Source organism: Pogona vitticeps, chromosome 1 (genome assembly GCF_051106095.1).
Source record: "Pogona vitticeps strain Pit_001003342236 chromosome 1, PviZW2.1, whole genome shotgun sequence".
In the NCBI taxonomy this organism is placed as follows: Eukaryota; Metazoa; Chordata; class Lepidosauria; order Squamata; family Agamidae; genus Pogona; species Pogona vitticeps.
Window position 1 is genome coordinate 231,983,230 of NC_135783.1, and position 25,915 is coordinate 232,009,144.

The 25,915-nt window shown below is 41.0% G+C and overlaps 1 protein-coding gene across 3 annotated transcripts in view; it reads left to right on the top strand.

Annotated features, from left to right (window-relative positions):
• Nucleotides 1-25,915, top strand: part of MYLK (myosin light chain kinase) — a 272,240-nt gene that overhangs the window by 24,861 nt on the left and 221,464 nt on the right. The window contains exon 1 of one of the 3 annotated variants that reach the window (XM_072985164.2): nt 21,226-21,344. The exons of 1 other annotated variant lie outside the window; for it this stretch is intronic. Coding sequence is in view for 1 of the 2 variants with exons in the window: in XM_072985149.2 (XP_072841250.2) it covers nt 25,222-25,240 (19 nt within the window). In the remaining variant the exon portion in view is untranslated. Of the gene's footprint in view, nt 1-21,225; nt 21,345-25,125; nt 25,241-25,915 lie in introns of those variants that run through there. One more of the 3 variants, XM_072985149.2, reaches the window with a different exon arrangement.

The window sequence follows — 25,915 nt, forward strand, 5'->3', positions numbered from 1 at the left end:
TCCACCACTGGAGGGGACAAGGCAGCGATGTGAACTGAGCCGTCAGTCCCGCTGGAGGTGGTGATCGGGCGGGCGGGGGAGGCAGCAGCAAGAGGCACCAGAGCGCATGTGAATGCTCCTTCTCCTCCATCTCTGTCTCCTCCTCCTGCTGCTGCTGCTTCGACCACGGACAAGCCGTGAGCTCTGGAAGAGGCAATTGGGCAGCGGCAGCAGCAAGAGGCGCCTGAGTGCACATGCAACTGCTTCCTTCTGTGTATAAAATAACACTCAAATTTTCCTCTAATTATTTTAGGGGAAAGTGTCATTTTATACATGGAAAAATGTACTTCACCATGGCTAGGGAGAGGACACTGGTTGGTGGCCAGTTCTGGTAAGACATGGTGAAAATCCAAAATATTTTTGGATTTTTTTCTTCTACCATGCTATGTATAGTGTTTACTAATATCCACAGTTTTCAGGAGACTTGAATGGACTCCCTCATCCAATCCCCCGTGGATACGGAGCTCCTACTATATAGGGCAGAATCCTTTTGAGGAAATGTGGAGTGTAACGCCCAATATATATCACATATTGGTCCATGCATTCTCCATTTTGCAGTTGCATGAGTTGGAGACCACTGTGTTGAAAGCAATGGGTATTTGTTCTTGCACAAATGCTGATGAACTGCATGTGCAACAAGCTGTTGCATACACATGAGAAACAAAGAGAATTCTGCACCTGGCAAAAACACCAAAATATGTATGTCAAAGATCAGAAATAGTCTGAATCATGCCAAATATTATAGTAATTGAGCAGGAATGTCTCCTCCAGGATATATGACCATAGAGCTTGCATACCTTTTTTTCTTTTTTGGACCACAACAAACATATCTATGCTGGTTGGCTATTTATGGGGGATGCTGTCCAAAAGAGGCATTTTCAAACTCTCTTAGCAGAATGACATAGGTTCTAAGGTCTGTGTTATGTGCATTTTTATTTGTGTCACCTCTAGCTGTGAGCTTCATTTTTGTCTTTCGAATGCACCTTGTTTTTATGTATTAGTCCCAGCATCAGATCACATTTTTTGTTTTGACTAGCCTTTTCATTCTCAGATTTGATCTGAAAGGTTGCCTGAAACTCTGTATTTGAGATTGCTCTCCACATCAAGGCAATCCATGACCCCAAAGGTCTGATCTGTTCTATGATGCACTTTGACATGGATGGATTTGGATCTCAGACATTTGTACAAGCAGAACCCAGCAAAAGGTTTTCCAGAGACAAGGAAGTTACCAAATGGTTGTCTTCGTTAACTCTTAGTGAGTCTCAAACTTTGATTCCAATACATTTCGGTTGTTGCTATTATGTGCTGTTGAATCAGAACTGACTTAATAGAGACTTTAATAAGGCTTTCAAGGGAAGTGAGTAGTTAAGGTGTGAGAAGCCTCATGGTGTAGTGGTTCAAAAATAAATAAATAAATTCCCACCCACCTTAACAAAATATTTCTTTCCCTCTAATCTCATCTCCTTATGCTCCCCCTTGTTAATTTAGTAAAATATTAAATGGCACGTGGTTTTTAAGAACAGAAGGGCTGTAACTCATTCTGCCTAAAAATACATCTTTCCAAGTGTACAGTATAGATAGACATGGTGAGTTGTGTTCTAAAGATGACCTTAATGCCTACTTCATAAGGATGCAATTTTAAAAGAGAAGGCACCGGCAAGGGATGTGTTCCACTTCTGTGCTGGGGGCCTTGCCAGTTATTTTTCTTGGTCCTGCCAGTACTTTGGTTAGAAACTAATAATAGGGTTGACATCCCAATGATTTCGTAATTCATTTGTGATCAAATGTATGAAGATTTTTTGAAATGTTGGGGAAAACATTGTATTTTGTTAGATCACATTTTTTTGGTTTTGACTAGCCTAACTGGAATTGTGCTTATTGAGTATTGTGCCTGAAATTGTAGATAAAGAAATTAAACATTTGATAATACACACAATTACTGTAGCTAGGATATAATATGGGGAACATTGGAAGAAAGCAGAAATATGATCATCTTAAAAAGGACACAAAAATTTGGCATAATTTTATAGCTGGACTTGAAATACGGCCTGGAAAGCATACATAAAAGAAGAATGTGAAGGTCCAATCAGGCAAAGGAAAGATTAGTAACTATAGTAATTCTGGTAAAACCTGTTAAGTTGTTCTTTTTTGTTATATTTTTATTCTAGTATAATTACTGTATATAAGTATATGTAAAAGTACCCTCTTGCTCTCTGGTATTTTACCTTTCCCCTACCCATGTTCACTGTCCCAGCCCCCTGTTCCTAATCTTATCCCTGTGGAAAATAAATACAAATTAAATTTTTAAAAGTATGAAGATTATTGTCTTCTGATGTTCACTATTTACTTCATATCTGAGTTCAGTGGGGTTGCTAGGTTGGCAGCGTTGCTTTAGCTAAGATTTCAGAGCCGAAGCTTGAGACCAGGACCTTGAGACCAGGACGTGGGTCCTTGTGATGTCACAGGAGGTGGGCAGTTGTGGAACAATTGCATTGTGCCTCTGTGTGTGTGTGTGTGTGTGAGAGAGAGAGAGAGAGAGAATGTGGATTTCTTGCACTATTTTGAAACAAATATTCAAAATATTTTGAAACAAGTATGTACAATACGTATACAAACCATTTCTGAACAAGTGAGCCCTGGTGCCACTTCAGAGTGAGAAAGTGATGGGAACTGAGACATTAAAACTCGTACACGTATCAAAATGTCCACACATCTCCTCCAGCACTTCTCACCCTGAGATTTGTCTCTCTGTCTGGACTGCCAGTGAAATATAGGGACTCCCTGACACTTCAGCTGGTGTTCTGAGATCTGGCAGCAACCCTAGAGTTTCACAGATATGAATATTATCATGGATTGTTTTGATTCATTGGGCAAAATCCTGTTGGCATGACTGCACTGGTGTAACCTGGATTGGGAGCTCTCAGTGCTGTGTGAAAGTATGAACTTCAGTATTTAGTCTGAATGAACATCATCTAAATCTTTATAGAAATATACAACGATGTTGCTTTTATTCTATAAAAGTCTTATGTGACAGGTCTCAACTATCCTGTCATATGAACATGCCCAGGCTTTCGGATTTGCTGGAAAGGCCCTTCTCATAGTCCCACTACTTTTAGAGGCCTATTTTGTGGGTACTCTAAAATGGGCCTCTGTTTGAGCACTGGAACTCACTGGCGAGAGTAGTTAGATTTGCTCCCTCCCTGCTGTCCTTCTGCTGGCAGGCAAAGAACTTTTTATTCAGGCAGACCTTTGGCAATTAAGAGCATCAAATCGTACGGTTTTAGGTTGCAAACTGGTTTCCACTTTCATTAAAGCAGGCTACTATTAGTATTTTAATTAAGATATTTTAAAGTGTTTTAATTTTATATTAATAACATAATGATTTTAATTCTCTTATAATGTTTGTCAGTTTATTGCATTTTAATTTTCTATTCCTTTTTTAAAGCCGCCTTGGGTCCCAATTCTGAAAAAAAGTGACACATACATTAAACTAAAACAAAACAAATTGAGACTATAAATTTTTGCTTGGTTGTCTCGTGCTTCGTAATACAGGAAAAATACAGTATTTTGTATAGAAATATTATTTTCACAGGGGCATGGCAGTTGACAAAGTTAAAGACTATAATGAGTGCATGTCAAAGGACAAGTAAGATACAGTAATTACATGTCAGGATTGTTCAAGGATAGATTCAACCAGTCTTACCAAAGATCTGATACAATTTAGTCAGTAAGCTATGTGAATGTATTTTGTTATGATACATTGGAGGGCTGTGCAACCCTTCATAGTCCCATTCATTAGTTTTCAAAATTAAAGTCTTGTGTGCAACTGCAGTTGCCCAGAAAGAGTGTATGTTTCCCACAAAACATTTAAAATGAAGCAGAATAGTAAATGAATTATGTTTTTAATTTAACTTTGTTGGTTAAACAATATAACCTCTGGCATATAGAAGTGTAAAGAGAACAGGCATGGTTCAAAAGTCAAAGATAAATTTCCATTTTCCATTTCATGGGGTGATGTCATTGTCGGCACATTGTTGGACACTAATTGTGCTGGAGAGGTTGGGGTTCCAAGGAGTAGAAAATCAGTGAACACAGTGCTCAGTTCCAGGAACCTGATGTATTATTTTCCAGAGTTCAAAATCATTAGCACTCTACTGTTTTTCCTTGTAAATGGATAGTGTAGAGATCATGAGAAAAAAAGCCACTATACCAAATAACTACAAGATTAAATGGATTGTGAACTTGTTCTTTTAAAAACAGTATTCCTCCTAACACTGCTCTAGAGATGGGCATGAAATACTTCTTGTCCGTTCATCATTAGTCATCTGAGTGGCAGTAGAGCTGCTGCATGTTCCTTTCCTCTGCCCCCTTGCCAGCACCTCCATGCACCAGCTGACACACACTGCTCTGTCCCTTGATCTTCCAGTCTGAGAAGGAGCCCAGACTTCCTTTCTCTGCCTCCTCCAGCAGCTGGCCACTCAGACGAGGAGGCAGGGCAGGGATTCCTACAATGCTGCCTTTGAGTGGGCAGCTGCTGGAGGAGGTGGAGAAGAGAAGTCAGGGCTCCTGCCCAGACTAGAAGATCGAATGATGGGGAAGGATGGAGAAGCATGCCTATCTCTACTCTGCTCTAATAGTTTGAACCTTGTTTTTAAAAATTTGTCTGGAAATCTGTCGTTCAAATAATTAAGAGTAAATGTTAATTCTTATTTTAGAGAACACAACATTCTGGGTCATGAATTGAATATGCAGCCAGATAGGTGGATAGCTGTTTGAGTCATACTCACATGAACTGAGTTCTTTGCAGCAGGTTCTTTAGGTATGGTAGCTTCCCATGCTGCTCTTGTTGTTGTTGTTGTTTAGTCATTTAGTCGTGTCCGACTCTTCGTGACCTCATGAACCAGAGCACGCCAGGCCCTCCTGTCTTCCACTGCCTCCAGGAGTTGGTTCAAATTCGTGTTGGTAGCTGTGTTGACACTGTCCAACCATCTCATCCTCTGTCGTCTCCTTCTCCTTCTGCCTTCACACTTTCCTAATATCAGTGTCTTTTCCAGGGAGTCTTCTCTTTTCATGAGATGGTCAAAGTATTGGAGTCTCAGCTTCAGGATCTGTCCTTCCAGTGAGCACTCAGGCTTGATTTCCTTCAGAATGGATGGGTTTGTTCTCCTTGCAGTCCAGGGGTCTCTTAAGAGCCTCCTCCAGCACCACAATTCAAAAGCATCAATTCATTGGCGGCCAGCCTTCTTTATGGTCCAGCTCTCGCTTCCATACATCACTACAGGGAAAACCATAGCTTTGACTATTCGGACCTTTGTTGGCAAGGTGATATCTCTGCTTTTTAAGATGCTGTTGAGGTTTGTCATCGCTTTCCTCCAACCATGAAGGAGCCCATGCTGCTCAGGTAGTATCAAATCTGCATTAGTGGGGATGAAATTGTTTTGTAATAGTCATTTTGCGTAAATAAATTCCCATTATGACCTGCTTGCCATGTGGTTATTTAAAAGTAGCCATCCACAGTCATATGAACCAGGTCTGAGCATTATGGAATATTGAGAAAGAGGCTGCATCCATTGTTTCCAGGGTCAGGGTGGATCTGCATCAGATCCAGAGCTTGAAAAAGTCCAAGCTTCATGATCCCTTAAACACCATCCCAAGTGGCCATATTGGCTGGGGGATTCTGGACATTGTAATCCAAAGGAATCATTTTCCAGGTTTCTATCAGATCCTTGGTCCATTTAGCTCAGGATTGCATGAAGTGCTTTGCAAGAGCTCTCTGGGGTTTGCCAGCACTGCTGCCTGCTCTTCTTTCAACTACATACTAGGTACTGAAGGAGGCAATTTGTGGATGCATAGCATATAATCACTGCTTCTAAGCAATGACATCTCCATGTCTGTATTCATTGCTGAAGGGCAAGCAAAGGAGTGCTGTTGACTCCATGCCCAGCTTGTGAGCTTTTCAGAAACATGTGGCTAGCTTCTGGCAATAGGAGGAGATATAATGCCGGACAAAATGGGCCTTTTGTTTCACCAGCTGGACTCTTCTTGTGTTTTTTACTGTGTTTTAAAGCTTACTGAAACTATGTGTGTGAAATTTTTGTAGAGCTTGGAAAATCTTTGCAAAGCTTGGAAAGCCAGTTGGGTGATTCGAGAAACCACAGTCCATCAATATTTCTAAACTCTGAAATCCTTGAATGCTAAGAAAAGTCTATATTACAAATAATATTCAAGACTATCTAGTGAGTCAATGGTTGAAGTGGAACCAAACCCAGATCTAATTCCAGGCCACTTTCTACTCTACCATGTTTGCTTTTATACTCTTTTAACAGAGTATAAACTTTGTTTCAAACTTGCTTTGGATCTAAGCCGGAGAATAGAATACTTCCTTGTCTCCTTCATGCATAGCTGCTGAAGAGGCACAATTACGTCTGCAGCTCCTTTATATTTGGTTGATAGGGAGGTGTTTTTGGTTATGCGTGATCTGTTTTGTTTAGAGTACTGGGCATTGTATTGTATTCCAAGCAAAGACAAGTACTGTACTGCTGTTTAACCGGTCACTTTCCTCCATTGTACTGAACACAGTTCTGCCTCTTACAACATTAGCCATAAAATACTTTAAGAATTCTGAATCCTGCTGGATTAAAATTAGTTTCAATTTGGGGAAGGGCTTGGTGAATGAGAGAATGGAAAGACAGGAGATACGTGTGAATGTCATTTTATTCTAATAATATGTTTTATGCAGCTCCAGGAGAATCCTATTAGAGCTTATATTTATTTTCTCTGAGAAAAAGATAAGAAAAGTTTTCAGAAAACCTGAAAACTATGTTTTTAATGTCAGCAGATGTGGTAACTGAGGTATTTTAATTTCAGTCATTTTATTCAAACACCAAAACACAGCAGCTTGAAAGAGGCATTTAGATAAGAGTTGCCTTGCTAAAGAGTGTTGTCTGTGGACAAGTACATAGGTTCCATGAAACACGTGCATAAAGGATCTGTTTGACCATAGCAGAACTACACCTGAACATATTTGTCCCAGAAACAGAAAACATCAGTTTGGTTGTCAGGAGGCTGTCGTTCATATAATAATGCAAAAAAAAAAAAAAAAAAAGAATTACACAGGGTTGTTACTCTTTGTAGAATAACCTGTTTGCAAGAGGCATTCAGTTGCACCATTCGATGACTTACAATAAGGGATTTTATTTATATGACATCATAAAAATGTGTATTATACATACTATGTCCATTAAGCAAAAAGTTGAATGAATTAAGAATAGTTCCATGTACCAGAGGAGGCACCCTTGATAGAGTCAGAAGGGCAGTAAGACTACAGCTCATTGGTGACACTGGCAGCCTCCATTTTTGTACATTAACAACAGAAGTACAGGCAGAAGGAGGCCATGCATCCTAGGCAAGGTTCCTGCTAAGCTGGGTGTGCGAACACATGACTCTGCTTCCCTCTGTGCAGCTGTCTTCCTCCTCCACACAGCAATTGTATTAGTTTCCAGTTTCAATGGAGTGCAGTGTGCAGGGGGCGGAGTCACATGCACATGCAGGGTCGCAAGAGAGAGGTGGAGCCCCGCCCAGTGGGGCTGAACATTAGGGGGTACGTTGATCCTAGGAGTCAGCCCTTCTGCAGATAATGAAATATTTTAAATTTCCCGCCCTTTTCTGCCACTGCAATCGGACCCCCAGGAGGTCTCCCAGGGCTTCCCCGCCACCATCAGAGACATCATGGGTGTCCCTTTTCCTAACCGTTGGAGCAAAAGAGCAGCCTCTTCGCCACCAACAGTTTGAATGGAATGAAAAAAGGCAGGGTAAATTTGAATTTCCTGTCCTTTTTCCCTGCCTTTTTTTCATTCGCAAGTCAAGGCTCCGTTCACAAGTCGAAGCAACATTTTGGGAACTGAGCCGTTCGAACATCGAAACGTTTGCAAGTGGAGACGTTCATAAGTCAAGGTACCACTGTATTTGGCTAGAGAGGTTTTAAGCTAAGGGCAGAAAGATAGGAATTCCTTTATCCAGAGCAGGGTGAACAACAAACTGAGAAGGGTAGATTTCACCATTCCAAATCCAGTCAAGAAAAGGGTCTTCCTGTAATAGATGGAAGCAAAAGTGGAGAACATTTTCCAGCAGCAGAACATCTTGGGATACAGCTATGTGGCTGTACCATGTCCACAGTATGGATGATCTTTGTCTCTAGTAACATATTCTTATGCTTGAGGATCACTCCTACTCCCTTCCTAGCTGTCCTTCCAAGTCCCAAACTTTTTGTGATTTCTTGGCTGTAGTCTCCATTTGGATTGATGACTGAATCAAGGTATCAAAAATCTTTAACAATTTCAAGTGTTCATTTCTACTGTCTGATTTATAGTAATGAAGCCCTTTAGAATCATAGAAAAGTGAAGTTGGAAGGGGCCTAAAAGGCCGTCAAGTCCAAGCCCCTGCTCAATGCAGGAAATACAATCAAGCATATCTGCCAGGTGATTAAGTTTTTTTAAAAACTTAATCACCTCGATATCTCAGCGGCCTTTGATACCATTGACCACGGTATCCTCCTGGGGAGGCTCTCTGAGTTGGGAATTGGTGGCCTTGCATTGGCCTGGCTCCGTTCCTTCTTGGAGGACCGCCCCCAGAGAGTACAGCTTGGGGAGGTTGTCTCGGCCCCGTGGAGCCTCAATTGTGGGGTCCCACAGGGGTCGATCATCTCCCCAATGCTGTTCAACATCTATATGAGGCCGCTGGGGGGGGGGGTCATCAGGAGGTGTGGGGCACTGTGCCATTAATATGCGGATGACACACAGCTCTACATCTCCTTTTTTCCAACTGCAGGAGATGCCGTTCTGTCCCTTCAGCGTTGCCTGGAGTCCGTACTGGAATGGATGCAGGAGAACGGGCTGAGGCTGAACCCGGACAAGACGGAGGTACTGAGGGTGGGCGCCCCCACACCTGGGGATATGGGAAACTCCCTCACTTTTGGGGGGGTGACTCTGCCCGCCAGGGATGGAGTCCGCAGCTTGGGGATCCATCTGGACCCGGCGCTCACCATGGAATCCCAGGTGGCGTCCGTGGTCCGCACCGCTTTCTTTCATCTTAGGCGGATAGCCCAGCTGTGACCCTACCTTGATGTTGGGGCTCTCACCACTTTGGTGCATGCGCTTGTAATCTCAAGATTAGACCACTGTAATGCGCTCTACGTGGGGCTACCTTTGAGGCTGCTGCGGAAACTACAGGTGGTGCAGAATGCTGCGGCCAGATTACTCAGTGGAGTGAGAAGATACCAACATATCTCCCCCACTCTGGCCGCATTGCATTGGCTGCCCATCCGATTCCGCATCGACTTCAAAGTCTTGATGCTTACTTACAAAAACGGTTTAGGACCTCGATACTTGATGGAACGCCTTCTCCCACCAAGATCTACCCGTGTCACACGTGCAAGCCAGGAGGTGAGGCTGAGGAGCCTAACGCCGAGAGAGGCCCGGAAGGAAAAGACCAGAAATAGGGCCTTCTCAGCGGTGGCTCCTCGCCTCTGGAACAACTTACCTCCTGAGATTCGCGCGGCTCCCTCGCTGGGCATGTTCAAGAAACAACTAAAACTGCTGTTGTATAAGCGGGCCTTTCCAACAGAAAACTCCTGACGATTTTTTCTCTATATCTTTTTAATTTCTATCTCTCTTAAATTGTAATGTTTTAAAATTATGTTGTTGTTGCTTGTTGTAAGCCGCCTAGAGTGGTCTAGTACGACCAGATAGGCGGGATAGAAATTAAATAAATAAATAAATAAATAAATAAATAAATAAATAAATAAATAAAGCCTCCAGTGTTGGAGCACTCACCAACTCCCAAGGTAACTGGTTCCACTGTCGTACTGCTGTAACAGTTAGGAAGTTTTTCCTGATATTCATTTGATTTCTAGGTGTTTGCACAATGACCACTTTATGATCTCTTCCAAAATTTTGCCTGGGATTGATGTCAGGCTGACTGGCCAGTAGTTCCCAGGTTCCTCTTTTTAGCCCCTTTTGAAGACAGGGACAATACTGGCCCTCCTCCAGTCATCCTCACCCGTTTCTCATGATTTCAAGAAAATAATGGATAGCAGCTCTGAGAGTTCTTCAGCCAGTTCCTTCAGTACTCTCAGATGCAGTTCATCTAGCCCTGGAGATTTGAAATCGTTCAAGGTGGTAAGGTATTCCTTGACTATTTAACTATCTCCAGTTGCATTTCTGTGCCCCCCCCCCCTTACACTTCCAATTTGTTTGGAAGTTCATAGTCTATTTTATGGGAAAAGATTGAACTAGAATAGGAATTGAGCACCTCTGCCTTTCCATCTCCATTGCGGAGCTGTGCCACTATGTCTTTTGTTTGTCTTTTGCTACTGACATACGTGAAGAATGCTTTTTTTATTGGTTTTAGTGTCTCTAGCTAACCTCAACTCATTCTCAGCTTTTGCCATCCCTGCATTTCCTTGCTCCTTATCTGTACTCATCCTGTGTGGCCTGGCCTTCTTTTCATTTTTTGTATATGTGTTCTTTGGTTTTTAAGCTCTCCCTGAGCTTTTTGTGAAGCCACACTGGCCTTTTTTGCCACCTCCAACTTTTTTTCTTGTTGGAATTGTTTGTAGTTGTGCCTTTATAATTTCTTTTTTTTAGAAGCTCCTACCCTTCTTGGACTCTTTTTCTTGTTAGGATCTCCTGGCATGGAACCTTACTTATCCTTGTTTTGAGATTATTAAAATGGTCTTTTCTAAAATCCAGCAGACGTGTGTGGCTACACTCTGCTTTGGTTTCCTTTGAAATCAAGAATTCTAGAAGGACATGGTCATTCTCACCCAGAGTTCCCCTTACTGCCACTTCCCCCACCAATTCATCTTTTTTGGTCAGAATCAAGTCAAGGATAGCAAATCCTCTAGTTTCTTTCTCCACTTTTTGTAGGAGAAAATAATCAGTCACACAAGCCAGGAATTTCTTGGAAGGGCTATACGTGGCAGAATGTGCCTCCCAACATATATCTGAATAATTGAAATCTCCCATCACTACTATGTCATGTCTCTTTCAAAACCCTACTGCAACTCCGCCTCTCTTTTTATTCTCTCTGTTCTTTTTAATCAGTTTATATCCCTCAATTGCTGTATTCCAGTCATGTGAGCCATCTCACCAAGTTTCAGTTATTCCTATCAAGTCATAGCCTCCTGAATTAAAATTTCCAGTTTTTCTTGTTCGATTCCCATACTCCTGGTATTCGTATACAGACACCGGAGGATGTATGATTTATGGCCTATTTGTTTTTGTACATTTTTATGAATGTTATGCTGATTATGATTATGAATATTATGTTTATTATTCTTGATTATTATTGTTAATGTTATTATTGTTGCTCTTTTGATCAGTTTGGTCCATTCCTCTAATTGTGTGTAAGGCTTCATCTACCCTTAACTCAGTGCTTGCCTCTCCCTCCCCCTTCCAGGTCCCTTTAAAGCCCTCCTAATGAAGTTCTTCATGCTGTGGGCAAACATGTTCTTCCCAGTCCTTGTTAGATGCAAGCCGTCTCTTGCTAGCAGTCCTTCTTCCAGGAAGCTTAGCCCATGGTCCCAAAAAACAAATCCTTCTCATTGACACCACCTTCATAGCCAGTCATTCACCCAGAGGATCTTCCCTTCTCTTTCGATTCTCATATTGAGGCATTCTTTTAACTACAGTACTGTAGTGGCTTGCCACAGTTATATTGCTGAGCCTTTTTCTGTGTTCATCAGCTGATACCAAGACTGCTTTGATATCAGCTTATGAACTCAAACCTTTGAAGGCTGTCTGGAGAGGCAACCTTACTTCAGAGCAGTGGTGAGAGGTGCCTTTCCTGATTGGACCATGAACTGATGCCTGATCCTCATTACCTGCAAAGCTTTTGCTTGCTGGATTGTATTTCCTAGGCTGTCACATTTCCTTTTTTCACTATTCTAGTCCTCTCTGTGCATTTTAAGCATTGCTAACAGGCCTCTATGCTACTCATTGTGAGGAAAAAGGTAAACTTAGAAGATAGTATAGTAATAATATAAATAATAATAATATACTTACAGAACTCAGACCATTTTTTGTCTGCCAATAGTTCTCTTACTTACTCATTATCCTGAAAGGAATAAATTAAGGCAGTTAAGTCTTTTGTTTTTTGGCAGTGATATTGCATGAAGCAAATGTATTTCTATCTAGGCTAGAAATATGGCAATATTTGCTCTGCTGGAAATGTGTCACATTTTTCAAATGTATGCATGCTAAAAACAGGAAAAGGGGACTCTGCAGCTTTGGTCTTCATGTTCCTGATTGTGAATGCTTTGACAGAGCACTGCTTTTTAAATGGGCCCAGGATGAGAAACAGCAGTAAGGGAAAATAAATGACCCCACAGAGGCATATTAATGAGAACATAGTCTGCCCAACCAGGACTTAGCAGCAGTAAATCTGCCAGACGTTAAAAATTTTCTACCAGAACGTAGTAACTTCATAAACCTAAGATGTGCTGCTACAGTCTGTATTTGAAGCTGTCTGTTTTCGTTATGGTGAATAGTACTTTAACCTATGAAATACTCTTAAAAAGTTTGTGGGCAATTTCAGTTTAGTTATATTTTTAAAAACACCTTTCTGAGCACTTGGCATTCTTGGCAAACATGTGGCCACAGTTATGCTCGTATCTATTTCTAGGAAACTTGGATTTTGATTTAATGCATAGTTTGAAAATGACCTGCGTTGGGTGCAGAGGAAGAGGTAACTTGAACAATATGCAAGGAGAATCTTCATGCATGTGAGGTTAACAGATGTGCTTCTCCTGGAGTTATTTGGATTTTCTTGGCTTGTCTCATTTGATCTGTGGTGCTAAAAGCAGTTTTGTCTGATGAATGATACATTTCATCTGATGTGTATCATGCGGAGAAGCTCTCCTGGCATCCTTCCGTGGTTTTTGATCCTTCATCCTTGGATATGTTGCTTAATTTGCTGTGAGCTGTTTATCGTATGAAAGATCCATTGAGACAGTTCCTTTAAGGAACACACATTGTTTTCCTACTCCTCAGCATTCCTTGTTTACTTATGTACTTACTTATTATAGCTCTAATCTAACCAATTACAACATTCTCTCTCAAAGCTTGGAAAAGTTGCCTTTTGAACTACAGCTCCCAGAATCCCACACTTCATACGTAGTCCAAAAAGCAACTTTTATAGCATCTGACTAAAAAAACCCTAAAAACATAATGCTGCAGCCCCTCTGTCTCCAACACAGATAAGTGAAGGATCACTGTAGAGCAGGAGGATTTACAGACAGCCACCTCTCCCTGTGGCATATTGATTTAACAGGTTGGCAACAAAAGGCATGCATTTATTTGCTTTATACCCCACATTTCTCCCAAGATTGGGAGACTTTGGAGAATTATTCTGCTTTGTTATATAAAATCAGAGGAGGAGAGAGGGAAGGAAGGAAGGAAGGGAAAGTATATATTGGAAGACAAGGTGTTAACATTTGCCTATTAATTGTGTTTAGCTCAGTAGAAGATAGTATAAACAAAACATCGGAAGCTAAGTTAAATGGACATGATTTCCGAGAGGTGCTGAAGACTTTTCAAATACAAGAGTAGATTAAAGGCTTGGAAACATTTGGTTTCTGTTCAGTAAGAAGGAAACATTTCAGCTGCAAAACACTAGAAAGGGCTTTATTCTCCCCTCTTTCAGTGTTCACCCTGAATTATTGAAAGAGCTCTAGAAGAATACCTACTTCCCACAATCTTATAAGCACTATTGCTATTATTTATATAATAAACTAGCTCTCAGAATTTTTTTTTAAAAAAAGGAAAATTGGCTTCTTAGTTTGAAATTGAAGAGGACACAGCAAAACTTTTGGTCAAAACTTGATCCAGTGAAAGAGAAATATCTTCCCTAGAGTATCTCATTTCCACAGATGTGGAAAATTATTATTATTATTATGGCTGGTGCCTCACAGTAGAATCGCACAACACTGAGTGACTAATCCCTGTCAGGGTTGTGATCCAAAGGCTGTCTAAGGCAAAAGAGATCCTCCTTATTGGCTTCGTTTTCATATAGTCGCAATGCTGGCAAGGCAGCAAGGTGTTCTTTGGCCAGGTAGTAAAGCAACTGTGTCTGATATAGTCAGTATTGAGCAATACCCACTTCCACATCATGTGCTTGAAGCCTACAGAAAAGTCATTGAGCTTGAGATTAGAGCTGGTACAGCCGTGTAGAAGGGAAGCAATTCAAAGGGAAACTGAACAGATTTCAGGGATAACATATTTGAAGGGGATTTGCTTGTCTGAAGCAGAGGATACATTCCTCCATGAGAAATGCATCTGCAGAATTTTTTCAGGGACAGGAGAGTCACATAGTGGTATGATAGCATAATTTATGCATGTAGCATATGTATGCCACAACAGTGCAGTGTATCTGTCTGTGTACATTATAATGATAGATAAATTTAGACAAAGCAAATATCCATGTTTTTCCCCTGGACACCCATGTTCATACAGCTGCATCTAGCTAGGGCTACCAAATATATTTCACTCTGTGCTGGGTATTTTTTTCTGCCCATTTTCATGCACAATATTCACACGTTGCAAAGAAGATGATTATCTGGGAATATGGGAAGAGAGAATTCAACTTTGATTAGAATATTTAAAATTGTCCTTAGGTATATAATGGTATTCTCACTTAGCCAGAGCAGAAATACTGTATAGAACTGTAGTAGTTTTTTTCCATGTGGGAATCTTAGCAAACCAGGGTGCTTCCATCAATATCTTAGCAAATCAACTCCCTGATAGAGGGTTAAAATTGATTTAAATGTGAAATAGGTTGCACTGGAATCTGATGGAAACATGAAATTAAAGAACGCTTATGTTACAGGATAGGACATGGAAGAAACTATGACAGCTGGCTTGAAGCATGTTGGAATATACTTGCTTTAAGAAATTCCTGAACAAGAACACAACTGCAACTAAACCAAGATGGCGAAGGGCTGGCTGATATAACACTAAACTAGCTAAGGTTTGGGCTGAACCCAAGGTTTTCCCAAACTGGAGATATTGGAAATGACTACGGATTACCCTGGCCTAAGTAAGAAGTGATTTGATAGTACATAAAAACAAGTGGTAGTGTTGGCCCAGCCCATGAGGAAGGCAGCCTGAGTAGAAGGATTTTTTAAATCTTTAATATTCTTAAATGCACTGCATGTTTTATTGGACTGATCTACATATATGTTTTTGGAAAGAATTAAAAAAGAAAGAAAGAGAGATTGCTGTGGGTGTTGGATTTGCAATGACATTTTACTCGATTTGGCAGATTTTGGGAGTGCTCCACGACTCCAGTGCCTTTTAAAACTCAACACTATGGAAGATCTGTGATGAAAGAAGTGGCCTCCATCAAAACTCTTTCACCTGTGTAACGATTAATGGCATACAAACCATTATCATAGGATTTAGAAAATTTGAACATGATCAAGGACACAAATGTATAGGTTTCCACCGAATCCCTCAGAGATCTAAAATCTCCTCTTGGGTTTTGCAGGCACAACAGGATTTCTCCCCCACCACCACATTTGTGGTGATAGGCTAAATCTCAATCTCAGTTGCACCTAGAGTAGACCCATTGAGTCAATAAATAAGTCTTCTCTAGCTGGATAACAACTGATGTTAGCTCTATTCAAGCACAAAATGGGACACTTCTAATATATGTGATTATTAGGGAAAAAATATAGGAGTCTCTTTTTTATTCTGCAATTATGGGTTTAGGGTATTGGTCCAATCCTACTTGGTTAAACTAAACTAGGTTCAATTTTTTTATTATTGTTCCCTTTGTTCTGGCAGTTCTATGTGATTTTAATGTAATGCTTTTAAGGAAAAGATATTGAATTTACTAACTTTCCATCCCTATGACTGTTGCAGATCAGGGGCAGAGGGCTTTCTCCACTTTTAAACCATGCTCATTTTCTTTTGAGTCCTCCACACTACCTATTAAATATCTTATACAGTGTCAAAGGGTTCACCATCTGTCTAAAGGGTAATTGTGGAGTTGGGATGGTGGAGTATGCTCCCCATGCCATTGTAAATAAGTCCTGGATGTATTAAACCACATGAATTGGCATTATTGCTAGGGGTATGTGTCTCTACTATTTGCCTACTACAGTTTTCCTTACATCCTGACTGTTCACTGAGTGTTGAGAAGGCAGGCTACAATCTAGATTGCCAGCAAAGTACTGGGCCATAACGGAAGGAGAATCACAAGTAATTTTCTGTATCTACTCTAGGGGCTGCAGTGGCAATATTGTATTGTTGTATGCCCTAACACCCTGGCCCATCCCAAAATATTTTTATTTTATTATTTTTTTGCTCCATTGGAGGATGCAAGATGGCTTTTCCAATGAAACAAAACTCCACTTAAAAAAAAATGTATTCTGCGTGGTTGTAATGGGGATCAGCCTTCAAGGCTGAGAGATGGATTTATGTGACCCCTGGAAGTTGCTCACACTTGGCCCAGATGATTCTCATTGTCCTACTGCTCACAGCTACATATTCTCTGTTCCTTTGGGAGAATCCTTTAGAGACTTCCAGGTCTCCAAGATTATGTCCTAGGGTGAGTGCAAGTGCCACTGCTTCAAACCCAGCAAGCAACCACCACTCTTTTATTAAGACAAGACATTATAAACTTTCCCCTCTATGACTTTATTCCATCTATGTGTGTCTCATTACTTTTGTTAATTATCGTCCATTCCTTCTTGTCATCCCCTTCACCCCCTTGCCTTGCAAATGATTTTGAAATATATTGAGCATTAAATTCCTACTGCTTGACCTGAAGAAAGAATTTGAATTTTAAGTGAGATATATTTAGTACTGTCCCAAAAGCTCAGACCTAGGCACCAGTAGTCTTGTTTTTTTTTTGCCTAGGGCGAAGAAAACCACAGGTGCGATTACTTCATAAAAAGTTAAATTCTATCAGTATCAGGTACAGTACTTCAAAAACACTGTCTTCAGCAGCTGTCCTGAGAAGCATCAAATTGCATACACCTTTGCGTTCCATATCTGTTCTTTGTCCTGTCTTACTGTGCTTAACTAGCTGTATCCCTCACTTTGTCAGAGCAAAGCTCATCTGATGTGTTGCTTGTCACATCTAGGATCCAAAACTGAAAAGAACAGAAGAGGCCCTCTCAGTGTTATTTCTCCATAGTCTGCCCCCCCCCCCCGCATCTAACCTATGGCTTTACTGGAAACATCTGGATGCAGCTTTGTTGTTTAAAGCCCTTGAGAAAGCCCTGCCTTCCCAGAATGCTGACCCTCTCCTGAAAAGAATGTACTGTATTGCACCCACTGAATGGAGGATAGAAACCAGATTCAGAACTCAGGGGGTGGGGCAGTTGCATGCGGTGTGTAAAACTTTAAAAATCATGTGCTACATAAATTAAATTCTTCGTGAGACGCAGAATAAAGAAAATGGAGAAAATATGCTGCTTTTCTAAACCACTAGTCTTCAACCTTTTCAGATCTAAGATCCACTTTTGACTCACCATGTATACTTATTCCACATGTCATAGGTATGTAACTATTAGGAGTTTCTCTATCATCAACCAACACATCTGTGCATGATATCCTGAGTAACAACCAAAGTTTTTCAACACATTGTGTGCCTTAGATAATTTCTGGCAAGGATGACTGTCTTCTTTGAAGATAGTGAAAAGATGCACTGACTCTTAAGGAAAGGATGTTCAGATCAGGCTTCCAGTCTTACCTGCCAATTTCAGTTCAGAATTTGCTGCTTTGGTGTTCAGATTCTACTTCTCTAGAATTGTTCTCCGAGTACATTCTGTTGGTCTGTACTCCTAAACTACTACAGTATTTTAAAGAAATTGTCAAATAGAAGGCCAGGAAAGGCAACCTACTTGGAAAAACAGTTTAGTGATGGAAACTAGATAATGAAAGTTACAATCGACAACAGAACCCCTAGCTGCTACCTTTTTTCTTGCCTTACATGCGATGTATTGTCTGTTTACATACCAACTGGCTGTTAAAAAAAAACTGAACCCTTCTTCCAACTTGTTCCTAACAGTCATTCAGTCTTTCAGATAACTTTAAAAAAAAATTTCTAATTCTTATGGCACATTAGTTCTTCTTTTTTTTTTTTTTTTTTGGCATGGACTCATTAGGGACTAGCATGCTACAGAGTGAGGTTCCGAAGAGAAGCAGTAGTCAAGAGTAAACAACCATAGGAGAAGAGGGAAGGGAGGCAAAGTGCTACAGATAATAATTCAGATTATCCAGGTCTACATGGTTGGTATTGTCCTGATGATGACGACACATGGTCAGCCCAGGTTCACCTGGCCAGGGTTGGCTTATTGGTTTCTATTGTTTACTGTGTGAGATGCAGTCTGGATATGAAGTGACATGCAAATAGAACCTCCCATGTTTCTTTAAAACACATCAGTAAAGGCTGGATTGGAGAAGTAGGACAGATAAAGAACTGGATGATGCAGAGGATGGAGATCTGGTTTTCTCCTCCGTCCTGTATGTATTGGTAAAAAGGTGGTCAGATAGATGCTGCTGTTGTCCTAGTTTTTTTTCTTAATGACCGGGGGGGGGGGAGGATTTCTATGACATGTCATTTTTTTCCTGCAACCCATGTTTGAATTTATGTGTGGGTTTGAACGTGTTTATGAGTGATCTGGTGAGAAAGACCAAAATACTCATTAACATGTTTTAACTTGCTTATGGATTCAAAAGTAGGTTGCAGAGAAAATGTGAAATATCATAGAAATCCTCCTCTTATGTGTATCTTCCACAGAAACAGGTTGAGGGTTAAATGGTACCAGAGCAAGCACAATTTGTCATCCCTTGGAAAATTATTAGAACAGGTTGAGATTTACAGTTCTTTAGGGACCAGGTAACATTCTAAATGGGCCTATAATAGATCACTGGGCTTATTCTTGTCATACATAGCTTTCCTCAAATCCTTCCTCTCCAGCCAGGCCCTCTGAGAGCCTTAGTGAGGCCTCAGCAGGATCCAGGTCTTCAGGTCCCTCTCTGTTGAATATGTCTTTCCATTCTGAGATTCAACTAGTACTGCAGGTCAAATGAAGTAAATAATGAAGTGGTGAATTGTGAAACTTATACTGTATTATTAACATAGCAACATATTATGAAATCATAATACCTACCATATTTTTCCATGTGCAAGACGCCCCCATGTATAAGATGCCCCCCACTTTTCTAACCCAAAATTAAGAAATCTAACTGGGGCTTAGCAAGTGGAGGGGAAAACAGGGATCAAAGCCCTGAAGGATCACTTTGATCCCTACTTTTCCCTACACTTGTTTTTTCTCTCTCCTCAGCTTACTTCCTTGTATAAGATGACCCTCAATTTTTAGTCTAAAGATTTTAGACAAAAGTATAGTCTTATACATGGAAAAATACGGTATATACCCCTGTACCATTCAGCGTGTGCAATAGAGAAATTTCAGACCCAGACACATTGACTAAGGAGGAAGAGAGTTATTCCCTCAGCTGGGCTATATAACAAACAAGAAGCAGGCAGATGTAGGCTGCCAGTGTGACGTTTGTCCCAAAGGAAATGGAACACTCCACTGTTTGTGCAGCTCACAAATCTGTCACTGAGCAGCCACCAAAATTTAGAGCCTCCTCAAGCTTCAGGCTTGGTTCAAATGGCTCTGCTACCACCTCCCCCACTTAGGGCCTGCATTCAGCCTATATTGAGTGGGTTGCTGTGGATGTACAACATGTGAAGAAGTGTGTACAAACTTAACTGCCCACTATTATCATAGCCATGATCACATAGAGAGTGTGTTCCCTTTTCGCTGCGGAGTTGTCCATGAATATACACAGTTGTGTAAGTAGTACTGACTTATGGTCCCCCTTCCTATGTGTAATACAACTATTTAAATGACTAAATATTGCTAATGTGGTCATAATGATGTTCATTCAACCTGTTTCTGAAGAGCTCCTTATTTAGGAACCTAAATAACTGTGTATTTCATTCTTACAAGTGAGAAAATCATTTCTTTAAGGTTTTCTCTCTGCCGGGCAAGATTATCAGAGGATTTGTACACTATTTTGCATTTTAGGACTTTTTTCTGAAGGATTTGTGACAGTGGGTTTTGATGTGTTATGTAAAATACAAGTGTTTGAATGCAAAATAAAAGTACAGGCATACTCTGTGTGTGTGTGTGTGTGTGTGTGTGTGTGTGTGTGTTTGTTTGTTTGTTTGTTTGTTTGTGTGTTGTTTCTGGCGCCACAAATCCTCCCAATGCTACTGCTGGGGAAGAAAGTGCTGATCTTTATGTTCTTCTACAAGAGCAAAAAAATCTTGCAGTGACTGACAGGCTTTATATATACTGTATGTATATATGTGTGTATATACATACACATATACATACTACATATGCATAAAGCTTACACACACACACACACACACACACACACACACACACACACACACACACACACACACGTATATAAAGCCTGTCAGTCACTGCATATATGATCATTACTTTCTTAGCGAGTAGCCTTCTGGGATACCCCCAGGATATATCTATGAAAATGTCAGATCGGTTTCCTGTGATGACAAAAGGTGACTCACCTGTAAATCAAGTGGAAATGTGTAGGACCTACAGGTTTCAATATGCTCATTGTAATTAGAAATCACATTTAAAACCCCGATGCACACAGAAATGTATATCCCAATCTAAAGAACTATAAACACGGTATTTATTTGTTTAAATTTTTTTATCCCACCTTTCTCCCTAAAAAAGGACTCAGTGTGGCTTACATCATTAAAAAGATAATATTTAAAAGCTAAAAACAATAAGTATACAACTATTAAAAATGAATTGAAAAAGTATATTAAAAATAGTAAATGAAATCAGTACTAAAACACAGTTAAAACAACAGAGCACTACAATCCATTTAAAAAGCACTCAGACCACCAGTCATTAAGGGAAAGGTCTTTGCCTACTAGGATGTGGTCAGGCCTCCTTAGTTTCCATATCTGTGAAATGGGGTTTCACTTTCTTACTCTCTGCTTTCAGTTGGTGTTGAGAGGTTTAATCTGTTCTTGTGTTTTGAGGCTTTAAGGCCCTGGAATGGAAGTGCTGTTTAGGAGCTTAGCAGTTCTATTATTAAAGGAGTTTATGGAGCTTACAGTTAGTCGTTGACTGCAAGGACTGCAACCAGGGCTACATTCTTTGGCAAACTTCAGCTTGTGCAAGGAAGACTTCTTTCCCCTGCTGTGCCTGTTTTCCTTGCACTGAAACTGTACTTCACAAGGTAATGAAAAGCACTTAGTTTTATAGGAGAGAAACTTGAAGATGTGGGGGGCGGGAATATATATTTTTTCTCTTAAATACATTTGAGATACCACAGTATCCTGGCAAAGAAATTCTTTCTGAGATGAACTGGGTAATGGCACATGGAGGTGAGTAAAGGAAAACACAAAAGGTGAATTCAAGAATAACTTTATGATTATTATGTCAGACAAAATGAGGGGGCAGGAGGGTGGTTCTCTAAAACCAAGGACCCTGTCCACGTGCCATTAATACAAATAAAAATTTGTTCTTGATTTCTATGTTACATTTTCTGTGGGTGTCTTTACCATAAGGGGATTTGCAAAAAGCTGCTTTAATTTTGGTTTACAAGCGAGTTTATTTTTCTGCATTGATAAAGAACAGTAGTTCTGTGAAAGGCTTTATGAAAACAGAGGTAATTGTGAGGCAGTGCAGAATTGAACAATTGTATGCATTGTCTACGACTCTACCAGATAACTTACCGTACTCTACACATCATTCTTGGGCTAAATGGGAATAGGAAGCATGATTTTCTCCGTATGCATTTTTCAGCTTTCTCAGGAGAAAACTAGATCCACAGGGTAGACTGAAAGAGGAAAAGAACCAGATAGATAGATTTATTCATAATAAGAGAGAGGCAACCTTCTACCAGGCCACACCTGCCCCTCTTGTCTAGGCAGTCTGTCCATACAGTGTACATTACATATCCATCTGGCTTTTCAGCTTTGGTACAGGATGTGATTGGCTGGCACAAAAGAAGTACAAGCCCGCAAATAGGTAAAGAGAATAACAGTGTTTATATTGCCCTTTTCAACCATGTGGCCCTTTGCTACTGCATACACATACAGTATTCCATGAAATCATTTGCCCCCTTCTGTTCTGTTGCTTTTGGTTTGTCACACCCCCTGGGGGTTAGGCAGTGCTGGAAACATTTATTCGGCCTAGTGTAGAAGTACAGTACAGAATTGTTTTTGAACCCAACAGTCTTGGGTTTAGAGCGCTCTTGTTAAGTCACTTAACCAAGTGTAGATTTCTCAGATTCTTGTCTGATACTTTTGTGGGAATACTTTAAAGGAACAAGGAGAAGCAATCTGGTACTTGGGCAAGGAGCAAAGGACAGCCAAGAAGGAGGGGCATCACAGCAGTGCATTTAGTGGACTGTTTCTTAGGTAATAATTAGTTATTGGAAGTATGGGTTGGGACATCTAGCACAGTTAATGCAATTTGAATTCTTCCATTGCCTCCTTTTACTTGGTTCCTCTCTCTTTTGTGATATAGAATCATAGCACGTGTTTCCAGTCAAGCTAGACTAGACCCTGCAAAGGCTTATGCACACACCCCCTCCATTGCACAAGTTCTGCTTGCCATATAGCCTCCTTGCTTGTTTCATTTTTCATTCTGCTTTGATAAAGTTGCTACAGGATATAGAACAGGGGTCTCAAACATGTGGCCCGGGGGCCATTTACAGCCCGCCGGATGATAGTTTGCGGCCCCCGCCTTGCCTACCCCCCCTGAAGCGCCTACCCATCCTCTGCTGTCAAGAGTAAAAAAAACAACACCTTGACTCACTCGCCGGCTCTCTCCCAAAACAGCGCCTCTTGCACCCTCCATCTGGAACTGCAGCCTGCCAGCCAGTCCGCCTGTTTGCTGGCTGGCGCGCTGCCAGCCCTTTTCCCTGAGCACTCTGACCACCACCGAGTGATGCCTGAGAGCGGAGCTGTCTCCCAGCCCGTCCTCGAAGAGCGCCTCCAGCATCGCTGCCAACAGCAGCTGCTACCGCCACCTCTTCCAGGGAAGAGGCTCTCTGGCTTTCTCTCTCGGCACCCCCAGCACCAGCCCAGCCAGCGGCTGCCTCAGCACCCAGTGATGCTTCCTCTTCCTCCTCCTCTTCATCCTGCTTCAGCCACCTCAGCTCTGGAGGCTGCCTGGGCTCGCCTCGCAAAGTTTGCACCTCTGTCGTGGTGGGGGTAGCTGCTGCTGCTGCTGAGTGCGCCTTTTTTGAAGGGGGGGGCTTCAGAAGAAGGTTGCCAGACCTCTGTTTGTGTGTGTGTCTCTGTGTTTGTCTCTGTGTGTGCGTGTGTGCGTGTGTGTGTGTGCGTGCGTGTGCGTGCGTGTGTGCACCTCCTCCTCTTTGGAGCCCTAGCCGGGCTAAAGAATCTCCTGGGCGGCTTCCTCGGGCTCTTGCTCCACTTGGCGGAAAATCTGATGCGGCCCAGCCCCACCCAGACTCTGCCTCCAGCAGTCCCCAGGTAAATTGAGTTTGAGACCCCTAATGTAGAACAACAGGCTTAAATTTGCCCAATGTCAATGGATCACTCCTATTTGCTCTTTTTAATTGTACTGTACTTTAAAGCTCACTGCTGAAGGGTTCCTCCCCACCACCTCTGGTCAAAACCTGTTTTTAATACTTCCTAATCTGCTGTTTCAGGCTAAGGATATAAATATGTCCTTATTCTTGAAATGTAATATTCAGATATTATATCTGTCAGATCTGTTTTGAATTGGATTCCTGCACTGAGGAGAGGTTGGACTCAATGGCCTTATAGCCCCCTTCCAACTCAATTATTCTGTGATTCTATAATTATTTGTTTACACTGCATTTGGTATTTTTTATAAAGAGGATTTTTGACTGATCTTTTATGCAAAATTGTTTTTTAAAACTGCATCTATTTAAGGACTCATCATCTTAATCAGTGTAACGTACCTGTGATATGTGCAGTCCCCTATATTAGGCATACCAGGGTTGGCAAGAGATTAATAGTGCAGTCATCTGTCTGTCTGTTCAGAAGTAAGTTGAATTCAATTGGACTTTCATCCAGATAGGTATTTGTAGAATTGCACTCTAGTTGGCAACTAAAGCTTGGCCTTTCAAGGAAAAGATTTCAGCACATGATAGAATTAAACATCACCTGCCACTAGCAAGAATATGTCTATTTCATGAAGGGAACTTCAAAACTATTGTAGCAATAAATAGAATTTATGGGACCGTTTATGGATTAGGAAGCTATGGATTGGTAGATAATGCAGTTGTGCCTGCTTCAACTTCAGATGTAAACATGTCCCCTGCTCTTCAGTCCTATTGTGTGCCACCCCTCACTTTATCTAAAGTGGCATTTTTTTTTAAAAAAAGTAGAAAAATGGTATTTCAACTTTAAGGGTGGGGGTGAAAAGATTTGGAGCTAATTTGTCTCTAAATGGAGCATTCTAAGGATAGAAACGACAGAGGTGCATTTCTAGACTCCACTTGTCCTCTCTAATTGGCTGAAATCTTGAGACCTACAGAGACCTAGAGGGAGCTTAATATAAGCATATAAATCATCTGTCTATATAACGATAATTTCCTACTTTTCATCATGTTTTGAACTGTTAGTAATTACCTAGTTTGGGAAAGGATGAGGGCAGTATGTCAAATATGTACTTTTCTAGTATGGAGGCAAGGAAAACCAAACAGTGCCTGTATCTTTAATACTTGTGCAGAAAGAGAGAAGGCTTGCAGATGTAGCTTGCATGACAAGCTACACCTGTTGAACTCCTGTTGTCATGCAAATTCCTCCTCCCACCCATCACTAAATGTATAACAGCCCTGTTCTTTCCCCTCCCCACCCCACCCCACCCCAATCTGACTGCCTTCTTGCTTACCCATCTCAGAGTTTGCTTCGGTGTTTGTGCCTTTTGGGTCTTTTTTGGGGGGGGAAGAGATTGTTCTAGCTCTTCTCTCAGCTAGCATTTCATGTGGACTGTGATATGTGCAAATTATTTTGCTTTATTATAGCTGCCTGACATGGAGAAATGAAGCTTTTCCTTAGTGTGGTGGGAGAGAGAGAATAAGTTCTACCCATTGAATTTCTGCACTTAAAGACATGAAGGAAATGTTGAACAGTAAGTGCTGCAGATGGGTACATGTGTGTGTCCAGGAGCAAGCCTTCACTGAATTAACAATTGAATCCACGCTTTGGCTACAGCTGTTGCTGACAGGGCCAGTTGTGGAATGCATTTTGTGTTCAATGTGCTTGCTTATTTTTAAAAAATGTAAATAGCAGCCAGAGGAAATGGTACTGATAGCAATCAGCACAGAAAGAGAGGAGGATGTTTAGCCAGCTCTTTGTTCATTTTATTTATTTATATGCTGCTTATCCACAGCAAGCTGTGCTCAGAGCAGCTTATGCTAAACAATGCTTGTCAGAAGACATTACAGTCCAGGGAAGAGAATCAAGGGGAAGGAAAGTGTTCTACAAAGCACCACTAAATTCAAAAACAGAAACAGGGCAGCAAGTACAGAATTAATACAGTACTGTATTACAATGAAATTATCACTGCTTTATTATTTAGAATTAATAGACAGAAAGCAAAATCAAGAACAACATAGAGAAAAGAAAAGAACTATTTTGACTCATGGTGTAATCCTGACCGGGGGGGGGGGGGGGAGGAACCCTAAAAACAACAACACTAAAGATGTAGTTGAGAAAAATGACTCAAAGAAGCTCTGAGGTTGCCTCCAAAGATATGGGTTGCAGTGCTGCTAATTAAAAGACTTTGCAGATCTCCTCCAGCTTT